A 13,674-nucleotide genomic window follows, 5' to 3' on the forward strand; every position below is an offset into this window, starting at 1 on the left:
CCTGCGAGACATGTTGGCGCTATTTAGACAATTTAATTGATCTGGTAGTGTTTGATACTCAGTGTGGTGCTGGCTGTCTAGGAATTACAATGTTTTAAACATACAGTCATAATTGTGGATTGAAAAATTAGCTGCAATGAAAACACATGATGACAGAGATTTGAGTTAATAGTGCCTGTGCGATATTGGGGGCATTATTCTCCAAACAGGGAATTATGACGAAGTGAAAAATCAAATTGCTAAATTTAGTAGAAAATAGTCCAGAAGGGACAAGCAGTTGAAATGCCACATTTTTTGTTTACAATTTGCAATTTAGTTTCCGATGCTGTTTAGTGAAGACACCCCATGTGGTGACGAGTGAGAAACATACACTATATAATTAAACATGGAACTTTTTCTGACAATTCAATCTGCATCAGAGGATAATACAAGGCTGGACAGGTTTTAGCAACTGCCGGCACACAGAGTTATCACAACTCCATTTAGTGCAGGTAATATTGATCCATGGCGTGAATCTGATCGGAAATAAAGTTCAATATAAATCATTTTTTTAGAACAGGATGAAATAGACGGTGGTGTGCTGTTCTCAGGGCAACATGTGTGAGCATTTATGGTCTAAGTGCTTCTAAGAAATATTCTATGACGACCAGAATGTGAATGTTTTATTTATCGTTATACGGCGTAGCGGTAAGAAGCAGAACATAATTTTCCTTTATAAATATATAATCTGTGCATATCAAACTGTGATTGCAGCAACTGATTTGTTAATTTAAGGGAACTCATCACCCACATATATATTTATTAACAGAATCTATAGATGAAGTCCGCTTCCTGTACACACAGCATGGCGTCTGCAGTGGATGGAGGGCGGCGCAAGCGGCAACCTTGCACCCCAGTGACGCAGTTGGCAACCCATAATGCCCAGCATGTACCCCGGTGTGACTTGGGGGCGCACTCCAGATATCGACGTTCGTATCCTTTAATTCTGAGCTGATGGCAGGCAGTAGCAATATTTATAAATAACATTTTATGTCCTTTAAAGTGGCTACAAGACTTTAATGAAGCTTTCCCCCCCCCCAATAACTGAAAACCCCAAATAAAGAAACATCTTACTGCAATACAGAGGGTTTGGCCTTTCACAAAGCATACTGGATCAAAATGCATTAAACCTCCCCCTTCGCTAACGTTTCCCAGCAAAACACTTTATCTAGAGTGAATCTTATAGCAATAAAAAGGGATTTACAAAAGCCCCGAGTGCCTGTGATCCTTGGCTATTTGAAGCTTTTTTTATTTATGCCTTAAGTGCCATCACTTTTAATTGTTTTTTAATGATGTAACGCAGGCTGGATTGTAAACGGTTAATTGCTATGAACCACAGTATAGATTGTAAGCTCACTGGGTTTTTGTGTAAAATTCCTACAATTGTTTGGTTACAGCCTGCGGGGCTGGGCTGCTTATTCCTTTTTGTTTGAATGTCGATAACCGAACAATGTGCTTTGGATATAAGAGCAATGTGAGACCTGACAAATATAGAGGAATCCATCTCCAAACTGTGCCTTATCTCCATTCCCTGGTCGTGTCTAGTTATGTTATATGTCTGAGTACAAAGCAGGCTGGAATGTGTTATTTTGTATTATTTTTGGAAGTAGGCACTAAGTCAGGGGTAGGAAACCCTTTGGCACTTTATATGCCGTGGACTACATCCCCCCTGATGCTCTGCGAACATTTAAAGCATTGTGGGAGATGTAGTGCACAGCATGTGGAGTGCCGAAGGTTGTGTTGCTGCCCCTGTACTAAGTGCACCCTTTTTGCCTCTGAGGCCTGTACTCTTCTCCTGTGAATAACTATTAATTCACACACCTGTGCTGAAGTAGAGATACTGTGAAATTCTGACCTCCTGCTTGAGAACAGGTTTGTAGAAGTTTGCTCATTCTAATCTACATATGTTGTCAAGGTATTCCCTCAAGTGGGAACTGTTGGGAATTCAAAGTAAATTTCAAATCTTAAGCCAAAGCAAAACCATTGAACTCTGGGATCATTTGCAAATTCAGCAATTAATTGTGAATTCACGGGAAATTCAAACTTCTGTGAAAACTCTTTTCTGTTTATTTTCTTTGTTTAATGGCTACAAGGGAACTATGGGTAATGTAGTCCTCCACCAGTTGCACGGCATGAAACGTGACCTACCTGGAATAAAGGTTGGTTCGGATTTCCAATTCCTCCTTTTAACAAACATTTTCTATTCAGCCAATAAATCAACGCAAACGTAAGGGAACAAACACTTCCTCATGATTAATCCGTAAAATAACCATGAGAAAAACTGTGCACTCATTAATACATTATTATCAGACTCGTTAATTAAACGTAATCCCTCGACCCTAATTACAATGTATTGAGGATATATGTAATTATCCCATAGTCCTGAACAGTGTTAATTTATTAAGTGCGTGATAATTAAAGAAATATTTAAACACCACCATAGCATTAATCGTTTTACCAGACAGGATCCAAAGGTTCCCCCCCCCAAAAAAAAAACAATCATTAGCCTAGAAATGATTTTTCCAACATTTACATACAAATGGCGAGATATTTTCCGAGAGACACGACCTCTAAGGAAGTTTATGCCGGAATAATCCCTCACTTCTTAAAGACCAGGTTAATTTGGGCTTTTACCTGATGTATTGCTCCTTTGGCATTACGTCATCATCATCAGTCAGTATCTTGGATACATTGTTTTCATGCCTTCTCTGGTTTGTATAAATTATGGCGCACTCCCCTGACAGGCTGTCCCACAGCTTTCTGGCTACTGAAACTATCAGCAAGGTAATAAATGTTACAATGGTTTTTATTTTCTTTAACAGCAATGTCACTCATGTCTTTACATGGATGAACCTGCTGCAGATCGCTAATCCAGCTCGGCGTGGCTTTATGGAATCCGAACACTGAGCGTATTTTTATTAAGTTGAGCAGCAGTTGGTCAGATAACAGTAGAGTCTGACCCAACATGGCTGCTCAGTCACATAAAAGGTGGAATCTACTCAAAAAATGTCTCATTATCCCTTGACTGTTTAATGGATATAATCAGTGAAAATGTTGGCGTGTGATGTCGTCTGGGCACTGCTCCCTGGAGATGTTGTAAGGTTTGGGAATATGCAGGAAATCTGGAATATCCAAAAGGTGAGTATTCTACCCATAACGAATGATGGCGCCATTTCTATGATGTCATATGGACGCCTGCACAGCAGCTGGGACCTTACGGCTTTCCATGATTTGGATTTATGTTTATTTTATCAGCCAATTCCAAATCCCGTACAATAACCTTACATTAGTCTAATTAACCCTTTATGCGTTTGGCAATGTAAGGGTTAAGGAAAATAATTGGAAAGGCATAAATAAGTAAAAAAAAATTACTTTGTTTCAAAGCATTACGAGTAACATGATGCAAAGTCTCCAAAAATATGGTCAACCATAATAATGCAGGAAGATTCAAATGACCAGGAAAAGTGATTTTAATGGATTCTCAAACACAACTAAGCGCTGGTCATATATAATGTATCACTGAGATTGCTTCGATATGTGAGCTTTCAGGGCGCAGGGTTAGGAAAAAGCCATAAACGTGCTTTTTCATTCGATTATCTGCATCAAGCCAATTATCCTCACACTGGACAGAGTAAGGGGGGTGTCCAATCGTGGCCCTCTGATAGCTCAGCTACAAGTGCTGTGATTCTATGAGGCCAAGCTTGCTATTAACAGAATCTCAACAACATACCAAGAGCACTATGCCTGGCTTGATTGATGCAGTGTGAGCAATGTATGGATATATATACGGCTGCAGATTGCTCGATATACGGCTGCAGATTGCTCGATATACGGCTGCAGATTGCTCGATATACGGCTGCAGATTGCTCGATATACGGCTGCAGATTGCTCGATATACGGCTGCAGATTGCTCGATATACGGCAGCAGATTGCTCGATATACGGCTGCAGATTGCTCGATATACGGCTGCAGATTGCTCGATATACGGCAGCAGATTGCTCGATATACGGCAGCAGATTGCTCGATATACGGCTGCAGATTGCTCGATATACGGCTGCAGATTGCTCAATATACGGCTGCAGATTGCTCGATATACGGCTGCAGATTGCTCGATATACGGCAGAAGATTGCTCGATATACGGCTGCAGATTGCTCGATATACGGCTGCAGATTGCTCGATATACGGCTGCAGATTGCTCGATATACGACTGCAGATTGCTCGATATACGGTTGCAGATTGCTCGATATACGGCTGCTGATTGCTCGATATACGGCTGCAGATTGCTCGATATACGGCTGCTGATTGCTCGATATACGGCTGCAGATTGCTCGATATACGGCTGCAGATTGCTCGAAATACGGCTGCTGATTGCTCGATATACGGCTGCAGATTGCTCGATATACGGCTGCTGATTGCTCGATATACGGCTGCTGATTGCTCGATATACGGCTGCAGATTGCTCGATATGCAGCTGCTGATGCTAGTTTCATTTGTAGAGGCAGAATTAATATGAAGTGATTTTGGGGTGTAGAATGTCCCTTTAAGGCACCCCTGACACTAACGTAGTAACTAACTAACATATAGAACTTCAACTGTTTTGCAGGAAATCTTAACTATTTAACAATTGTGGCGAAACCAACCTCACCACTGGGCCCTGGAGAAGCCTGTTTGCTAGCCTCCTACCTACTGACTATGGCCCCTGGGTGATTTGGGGCATATTGTACTGTATATTGCTGCTACTGGCCCTTTTAACAGCATCTATGGACATATTGGGACTTTTGGGACTACTGTCCCTTTAAGACTGTGAAGCATATTCGAGTGTACTGCCTGTAATATTATATATGTATTTATAGATGTGTTACGTTTATCCTGGGTGATTTGTATGCAGCATTCATCTGATTGTTCGGTAGAATCACTCCATTCATTGTATTGAGGAAACTACCGAACAACCAGACCACCCAGGAATAAGTGTGCCTCCAATTACAGTTTGCAACAATGTTGCAAACGGGTAATTGGCAATCAGTGTAATGTATTCTTTGTCCTCTGGGTGGCCGCCATTCGGGAAACAAACACGTGGCGGCGGCCATCTTAAACTACCGAACAGCGGTGTTTTGCCGTCGAGCGTCTGGAACTAAAATCGGACACTCGACTAGGCAAACACCGCTGAGACCTCCAGACTTCCAGGATTTCGTATAGAAACTACCGAATGGCCCGCCGTTCGGTAGAAAGAACCCCTCAAACAAGGGAATTCATTCAAACCCTCTCCAGGCTCTATAACACAGGCAATTCGCCTGTTTTCATTCCCTTGTTTGTGACCGACCGTAGGGCCAAAATGCATGGAACTGTTTTCGGATACTTTACCCATGCGGTCGGTCAAAACTTTGCCTGCTCATAACTCCCGAACCCCTGGTCCGATCTGGGTGATTTTTGAGTATGTTGCTCACCCAGATCAGGGCTATCAGGGGATACCTGTTTTAGGGGTGTATCATATGTATTTGGGGTACATCCAGGAATTGGGGAAAAATGTGTACTATATAATTGGATTAAGTGTTAATCTAAGGGGAGGAAAGGTGTGGGAGGTACATCCATGTGATTGGTCAATTTCATCCTCCCCCTGGGAGTGTCCTGTATGTACCTGTTTGTGAATAAAAGCCGGGCTGGATGAGCCAGTCCAGAGTTCCTGTTTTACCCTCAAAGTGATGTGTCGTCTCATTATTGGGGGGAAGGATTTATTGCATGCTGTTCCAGTTGACTGCTAGGAGTACAAGCCTATTCGTATGGTTCCTATTCAATGGTATACAGCATTCATATGCTTGGGAGAATTTAAAAGGTTTCTCGGATTCGGTGATTGTGGTGTCTGCCAGAGTGCTTGGAGTCCTCAGGAAGCGCTAGGAGCATCCATTAACGGAGGTACCAAGTCGGGGTGCCAGGCGATCCGTTACAACAATTTTATATAATCTGTGTTAGTAAAGCAATTGTGTCAACGTATTTTTTACCATCTCCTTCATCCTATGTTGATAGATTTTGACTATAACCGCAGATGTGTCACAGTTTATCAGTTTGCCTTTATCTGTATAACCAGACAGAAATACACTCTGTTCTACAGACACGTTTCCTGAGATCAAAATATCACAGTATAACATGATAAATGCTGTGCAAACATCGAAATAAAAACACCCAGTGCTAGCAATGATTCATCGACGGACACAATATACAAGACAAATGATTGGGGTTTTAGCCTTTCTCAATGCACTGGGTGTGCACATTCCCAATTTGTAGCGCTGCGGAGAGGTGCATGCAGCACAATAGTAACTCTTATTATACTCATTTTCTTTTTGGGTTCTGCAGTAACTTATATCTCCTATTATTTGTGACATACAGTAAATACTGGGATTTTTGGGGGGACTGTAAATTCTGTGATGCACGGAGAGCCTTTGACTGAAAAAGAGTTATGGAAGATATAATTTGAAACATCTGAAACCCATTCCAGTGATTGTTTTATGTTTGCTCCATCTACGTTTTTCTCCGTTGACGGCTTATAAAAAGGGATTTCAATGACCTTTGGGTGGGCCGTTTAAACGTAGTTAGAATAAAAGTGATGCTGTAATAAACAACTTTGCTGTATTAGTTGCTATGGAAGCAGATGGTTCGCAAACTAAATAAAGTGATGTCTTTAGACAGACCTCTGATTGCCTAAAGAGGTGCAGCGGCTAATGGAGAACTTTGTGAAACTGGTTTAACAGCCAGATTTGGGCAAAGATGTGATTCGTCCATAAATAAATCGATGCATGTGAATCTTTCAACCCATTTAATCCGGCACTAAATGAATTGAGTACAGGAAATAAATGCACAATAAACAATAACCTTGTACTGTAACATATTTATGGAAGGTGTTATATCATATAGGGGCCGTGTCCCCATTATCTCCTTATCCATTGATTTATGGGAGGAATATTTGGGGGCGTTTGTAATGATCCCACATGTTAACAGATTCATTCATTACATTTTATGCAATGCAAAATATTAGCAGTAATCAGTCTAAGACGATATATTGAGATTTAGCCGCAATCGATATGTTTTATGGTTCAGTCGGACAAGAATGGTTTCAAGATATTTAGCAGGACTGGTCGTCTTGTCTTCAAACATGTTGATTACTTAATATATGCCCTATATACACACACGGTATCACTTACCCAATCTAGTCAACTTATCTCTATCTATTCATTATTTTTTCGTTTGTGTTTTTTATTTTTATTTATTTTCTTTGATAATTTGCTTGTTTTTTTCTTGTTTTCCAAAAAAAAACAAGTTTAAAAAAATACATCGAAAAATAATTTATTTATAAATAAATATCTTAATTTAATTAGTCTATCTGAACTGACAAATTCATTATTTGAAAATATTTACTCCCCAAAAAAATGAATCTCATTGGGTGCATGAGTTAACATATAATGTTGATTCACGCATACAGAAAATGTATTGTTTTATAACATTGGCCCAGATTTATTATTTTTGGATAAACTTTTAAAATGATTTAATATTTTGAAAACGATTTTAATAATGTAATGTTTTGATATGATACATTTTTTTCTATTTTAATATTTTGAAAAAATATATATATATATAATTTTAAAAGTTTATCCCAAAATGTTAAATTATGTGAAAAGGTTAAAATATTAAATCGGGGGCCATTATCAATAAAATTTAGAAAAATACTACTTACTCCAACCTATCCTGCAATGTGGTGAGTTCCCTATTCTGATGTCCACTGCGTTCACAGATCATGTGATGTCATGAGATGGGCAACGAGTAAAAGTGAGGAATGTCAATGTGAAACTCTGCACAGAAAGGCGTATTCGTAGACAGTGAGCAAATATTTCTTTCTTTCACTGATCCCACTATAAGACATTTTCTTTAACTACCATGTGAGATATTGTTCTAAAACATGATTATCGATAACTAGTGATGCAAACTCACTAAATAAATTCACAGTGAGGGTACTATGAGGATACTATGCATACAGCAGTTGCTACGATATTTCCTCCACGCTGTAATAGTTAACCTGATTGTATCTAATCCCATCTCAGTCACCACCAACCCCAACCCAGATCAGCAAAGGAAACGGCTCTGGCAGTGACCGCGCATGCAGAAGGTGACAGAGAGATGGCGACAGAGAGATGTTCATGCAGTAGGTGCAGCAGAAACAGTTCTAATACATGCAGTAGAAGGGCTGAAGACGGCTGTTCATGACGTTATAAGCAAGAGATAGACGCCAGTCCAGCTCCACAGAGAGCAGCAGTAACTGTTATGGGGGGCAAGCATGCTTGGAGAGGAGAGATTGCCATAAGATGGGGATATAGAAAAAGTGAAGTGATTGCGTAATCAGCCCCCAGGGTTCAGACAGAGTCTTTTCGGAAACAAACTGTCTGATAGTCTGCAATGTATACACAAGTTGTAGCGGACTTGAGTACCTCCACAGCTGCTATCGGTGCCGCCATGGGTGGGACAGCGCTTTCGACAGCTGGAACAGGTTTGTCCACAACTGAAACAGGTTCATCCACCAATGGAACCAGGATCTCCAGTGCTGGAACCAGACTAACCATGGCCACTTTGGGTTCCTCAAGGTCTGATAGTTTCTCATTGATTCCTCCACCTTAGAGAAACAGAAATGACATTAAATAATCTTTCGTAATGGCCACTTACACGTTCATGAACAGTTTGAATGCTGGCAGAGATGTAAAGAGGAGCATGGACACTGCATTGCTGTGCGTGGTTTGTTTTATCCCGTACCTTTGACAGAGACTGCGTTGTGCTCATGGTTCTAGGTATGAGTTTATGAGAGGGGATGGTCCCCATAAATCACAGCTACATTGTGGTAAAATAATCTCTAATACAATGCTCACTATCGGTTATTTACTAATGTGAGAATTCAAAGTGAAGGTCAAATAGCAGTTTCGACAGTTGGAACAGGTTCATCCACCAATGGTATCGCGGTTTTCTGGAAAAAAAGTCTCTAAGTTATCTAAACGTCCAGTTTGGCTACTTTGGTCCTAAATTTGGAATTGTCACTTTAGTCAAGAAACCTGTATGTGTTTAAATTATTATTATTATTATTATTATTATTATTATTATTATTTATAGGGCACCAACAAATGGCACAGCGCTGTACAATTGGTGGACCAACAGACTAGTATTTCTAAACAAATGAGATGGACACACAGGAACAGAGGTGGTTGAGAGCCCTGAAGAAGTGGTTTTATCAGAGTCCATACAGATGTTCAAACAGCTACTAGATGCATACTTGCAAAAACAGAATATTCAAGGATATAATCTTTCAATGTAGGGTAATAACTGCTTGATCCAAGGATAAAAGTGACTGCCGTTCTGGGGTCAATAATTATTTTTCCCCCCTAGTTTGTTGCACAATTGGGGGGGGGGGGGGGGGAGGTTAAACTGGGTATTTTGCCTTCTTTAGGATCAATAGCAAAAAACAGATGTGAGACTGGCTGAACTTGATGGACGCAAGTCTCTTTTCATCCCATGTAACTATGTAATATTGCCCCCTAGTGGTAACTGTACATATCACAGTTAGAAATGTCCCCAAACTTAGCTTTGTATAACTAACTCAAAATATGCATACAGTATATTTATGGCTGCATTAACTTAATATTTTTGATGGCTAATGTTAATATTGATGAGGGACAACAGCTGTTTGTTAATTATTGGAGATTTTAATTACCCGTTCATAAACTGGGACAGAGGGACTAGTAGTTCAGCAAGGGGAATTAGGTTTTTTAACTTTTTAAATGGCACCTTCATGTCACAACTTGTACAAGCACGATCATCAGTGCGAGACCACAAGGGAAACAATGAGGGCTCCCCTGGGTGGCTGCTACAGCACAGACAAACGCCAGCAAGTGGGAGCGTTTGTTTGTTTCCCGAACGAGGACATTCCCGGTGCCCCTTTAGAACGTCCCCACCCCATTTAATCAGAACGTTCACACTTGCAACATAAGTGTGAAACCGCAACGTTCGCGCTGGCAACATTGTGTGAAACCGCAAGGAAAGTAATTAATGAGTGCTCCCCTGGGTGACCGCCCTTTCGTATAGACAAACGCCAACCAGGGGGAGCATTCATACCCCGAAAGGAGATGCATCCCTTATAGGTTTCAGCACCGGAGCCTTGCGAACAAAGAGTGGTCAGGGAAGGTGCCCTGGTGGGGACACTTTTAGGGCACTGGCTACTTTGGCACTCTTTTCTGTGCCTGGGAGACAAAGAGACAGTTTATTTTCCTGCGCTTCGGCTTCCAGACAAGAGGATCATGGGATGAAGACCCCTGTCCTTTGGGGTGAGAGACCCCTTGTCTGGCGGGCTTTCTGTACATGGGAGCCGAAGGGACAATGACCCCCTTTCGGGCGCTTTGGCTCCCAGGTACAGAGGCTCCTGGGATATGACCCCTGTTGACTTGCACGGGGACATGCATAAAAGCCGAGTGTGGCCTAATAAAATTGTGTTGCAACTCCAGAACTGTGTGTCGTCAAGTTACTGGGTGGGAGGAAAAGGGTCTCTTGATATTCTAAAATGGTTCCTGAATGGCTGAAAGAAGGGATTTAGCTGAGGTAACAAGCCGGGTTACCCAGGGGCCGCAACAGTGTCCTTTGAAATAAACTCAAAAACACAAAAGCATATAATTTTAAAAAGGCCAATTTCAAAAGGATAAGGGCAGCATTACAATATATTGACTGGCAAAAACTCTTTAGCGAAAAGAACACTGAGGATAAATGGAACATCTTCCAAAAAATATTAGAAAGGTACATTTCTCAGTATGTACCATTGGGAAATAAATATAAAAGAATTAAAATTGAAAGCAATGTGGTTTAGTGGGAAAGTGAATTGAGAAATAAAAAATACAAAAAGGACATTCAAAGCCTTTAAATCGGAGACATCCTATAAAAGATATAAGGAAGCCAATAATGCGTGCAAAACGGCAATAAGATTCGCTAAACTTTAAAATGAAAAAATGATAGCTAAAGAGAGCAAAACCAACCCAGAGCATGTTTAAAAGGATTCTCTAGTGCCAGGAAAACAAACCCTTTTCGTGGCACTGTAGGATCCTGGAATGCCCCCCTCCCTCCTGCCCCCCGGGATATATATCATTTCCAATAATTAGTGGTTCAAGTTAAAAGACTGTGTTATTTCCAACAGGAATCACCTGCTCTGTCAAAACTATATTGAAGTCTAACAGACTAAACTACTTACTGCTAATTAAGCATTCCTTATCTTCAATTACTTCTCAATGCTATATTCTTGTGAAGCAATCCTGAAACAGGATTCTCATTATTTATACATTATCATCAAAATCCTTATTGCTGCAGACACTCCCACTGGCTGGTGTTTGTCTGTACTGTAGCAGCCACCCAGGGGAGTCCTCATTGTTTCCCTTGTGGTTTCACACTGATGATCGAGGTGAGAACGTTCTGATGATTAAATGGGGGGGGACGTTCTAAAATGGCACCGGGAAGGTCCTCGTTCGGGAGACAAATGAATCTGGAAACAATCCATGAACGCTCCCACTTGCTGGCGTTTGTCTGTACTGTAGCAGCCACCCAGGGGAGCCCTCATCGTTTCCCTTGTGGTCTCACACTGATGATCGAGATGAGAACGTTCTGATGATTAAATGGGGGGGGACGTTCTAAAGTGGCACCGGGAAGGTCCTCATTCGAGAGGCAAATGAATCTGGAAACAATCCACGAACGCTCTGACTTGCTGGCGTTTGTCTGTACTGTAGCAGCAACCCAGGGGAGCCCTCATCGTTTCCCTTGCGGACTCGCACTGATGATCGAGGTGAGAACGTTCTATTTGAACGTTCTAACTCGCGTTCTAAATAGGATATGGGGGTGGTCCCTGTTTGGGAGACGAATAAGTTCCTATCGTGGGAGTTCTCCTGAACGCGGAGGGGGCACAGTATACGAAAATTACAGGGAAACACACACAATATGGAAGGGTCACTATATTGTGATCACTATTTGTGCTCCCTTACTTGAATGTTGGTCAAAAGATCAACATTGTTTGTTATAACCAGGTCCAGACAAGCATCCTTTCTAGTTGGTGCTTGTACCAGTTGTGACATAAAGGTGTCATTTAACACATTCGAAAACCTAATTCCCCTTTGCTGAGCTAATAGTCCCTCTATCCCAGTTTATGTCCGGGTAATTAAAACCTCCAATAATTATCGTGTTACCCAGATTTGCAGTTTTCTCAATTTGCTCTAACAGCTGTTCTTCCTCATTAATATTTACATTAGGTGGTTGATAACATATCCCACCCAATAATTAAATAGCTAAATTACTTTATTTTAATAAATTATATTTTCTTAAAGTGACAGTATCAAATCCCTTCATTCACCTGCAGTTGAGTTCCAACTAATCTTTCCCCGAGAGTATTACGTAAAGATAGAGTACAACGAGTTGTCATTAATGTTAAAATTTTCAAGCTGAACAAAAATGGTAAGTGGTGTCCCTCAGGGTTCTGTTCTGGGACCGCTTCTATTTAACATATTTATAAATGATCTTGAAAAAATCATTGAAAGTCATGTTTCAGTGTTTGCTGATGGCACAAAACTCTGTAAAGAAATAAAATGTGAGCAGGATATTGCTTTGCTGCAGAGGGATTTGGATAGACTGGGGAACTGGGCACTCAAATGGCAGATGAAATTTAAAGGGACACTATAGTCACCACAATAACTTTAGCTTAATGAAGCAGTTTTGGTGTATACATCATACCCCTGCAGTCTAACTGCTCAATTCTCTGCCATTTAGCAGTTTAATAACTTTTGTTTCTATTTATGCAGCCCTAGCCACACCTCCCCTGGCTGTGACTTACAAACTGCATGACAACAAAATGGTTCCGTTTTCAATCAGATGTTAACTTGCTTTAAAAGTTTTTATCGCCTGCTCTGTAAAATAAACTTTAATTACATACAGTAGGCTCCTGCAGGATCTAGCAAGCTATTAACAGAGCAGGATATACGAAATTCTAAATTAAACAGACTATGCAATAAAGGAAGTTTACAAATTAGATGACTCCTTACAGGAAGTGTTTAGGAAGGCTGTGTAAAGCAGATGTTTAAACAGCAACTAGATGCATACTTGCAAAAAAACAATATTCAAGCATTTAATTTTTAAATTGTGGGGTAATAGCTTCTTTTGCCTTCTTTTGGATCAAACATATGTGAGGAAGGCTGAACTTGATGGACACAAGTCTCTTTTAAGCCCATGTTACTGTGTAACTATGCATTATATTTCCAAAGAATGCAATTTATAACAAATTGCTCCTAAAAGCAGATTTTTCTTTTCTACTGCCCAAATTAGATGAAAACTCTTGGTATAATACAGAAGATGAACATAAATGTCATGCTCTGAGGTTCTAATATTTGGGTTCTCCAAACAGTTACACTCTGTTTTCTCAAATCTTTTACAAGCGACATAAGCACCAATCACAGCAATGAAGTGAATTGAAAATTGTAAAATAACCACGTTGTGACAATAGCCAAGCAGTCGGCTACTTTTACCTAAATTGGATCATTTGTGTTTCAATTTGATATATTGCGGTTTAGCTAATAAGCCCCAACCTG

At 40.5% G+C, this 13,674-nt stretch overlaps 1 protein-coding gene across 2 annotated transcripts in view; it reads right to left on the bottom strand.

The window, feature by feature from the left end:
• Positions 1–13,674, bottom strand: part of CCDC9 (coiled-coil domain containing 9) — a 40,066-nt gene that overhangs the window by 3,434 nt on the left and 22,958 nt on the right. For both annotated transcript variants that reach the window (XM_063431048.1, XM_063431047.1), the window contains exon 14: positions 8,512–8,693. In XM_063431048.1, the coding sequence (XP_063287118.1) occupies positions 8,512–8,693 (182 nt within the window). The remainder of the gene's footprint in view (positions 1–8,511; positions 8,694–13,674) is intronic.

Source organism: Pelobates fuscus, chromosome 9 (assembly GCF_036172605.1).
Source record: "Pelobates fuscus isolate aPelFus1 chromosome 9, aPelFus1.pri, whole genome shotgun sequence".
NCBI lineage: Eukaryota > Metazoa > Chordata > Amphibia > Anura > Pelobatidae > Pelobates > Pelobates fuscus.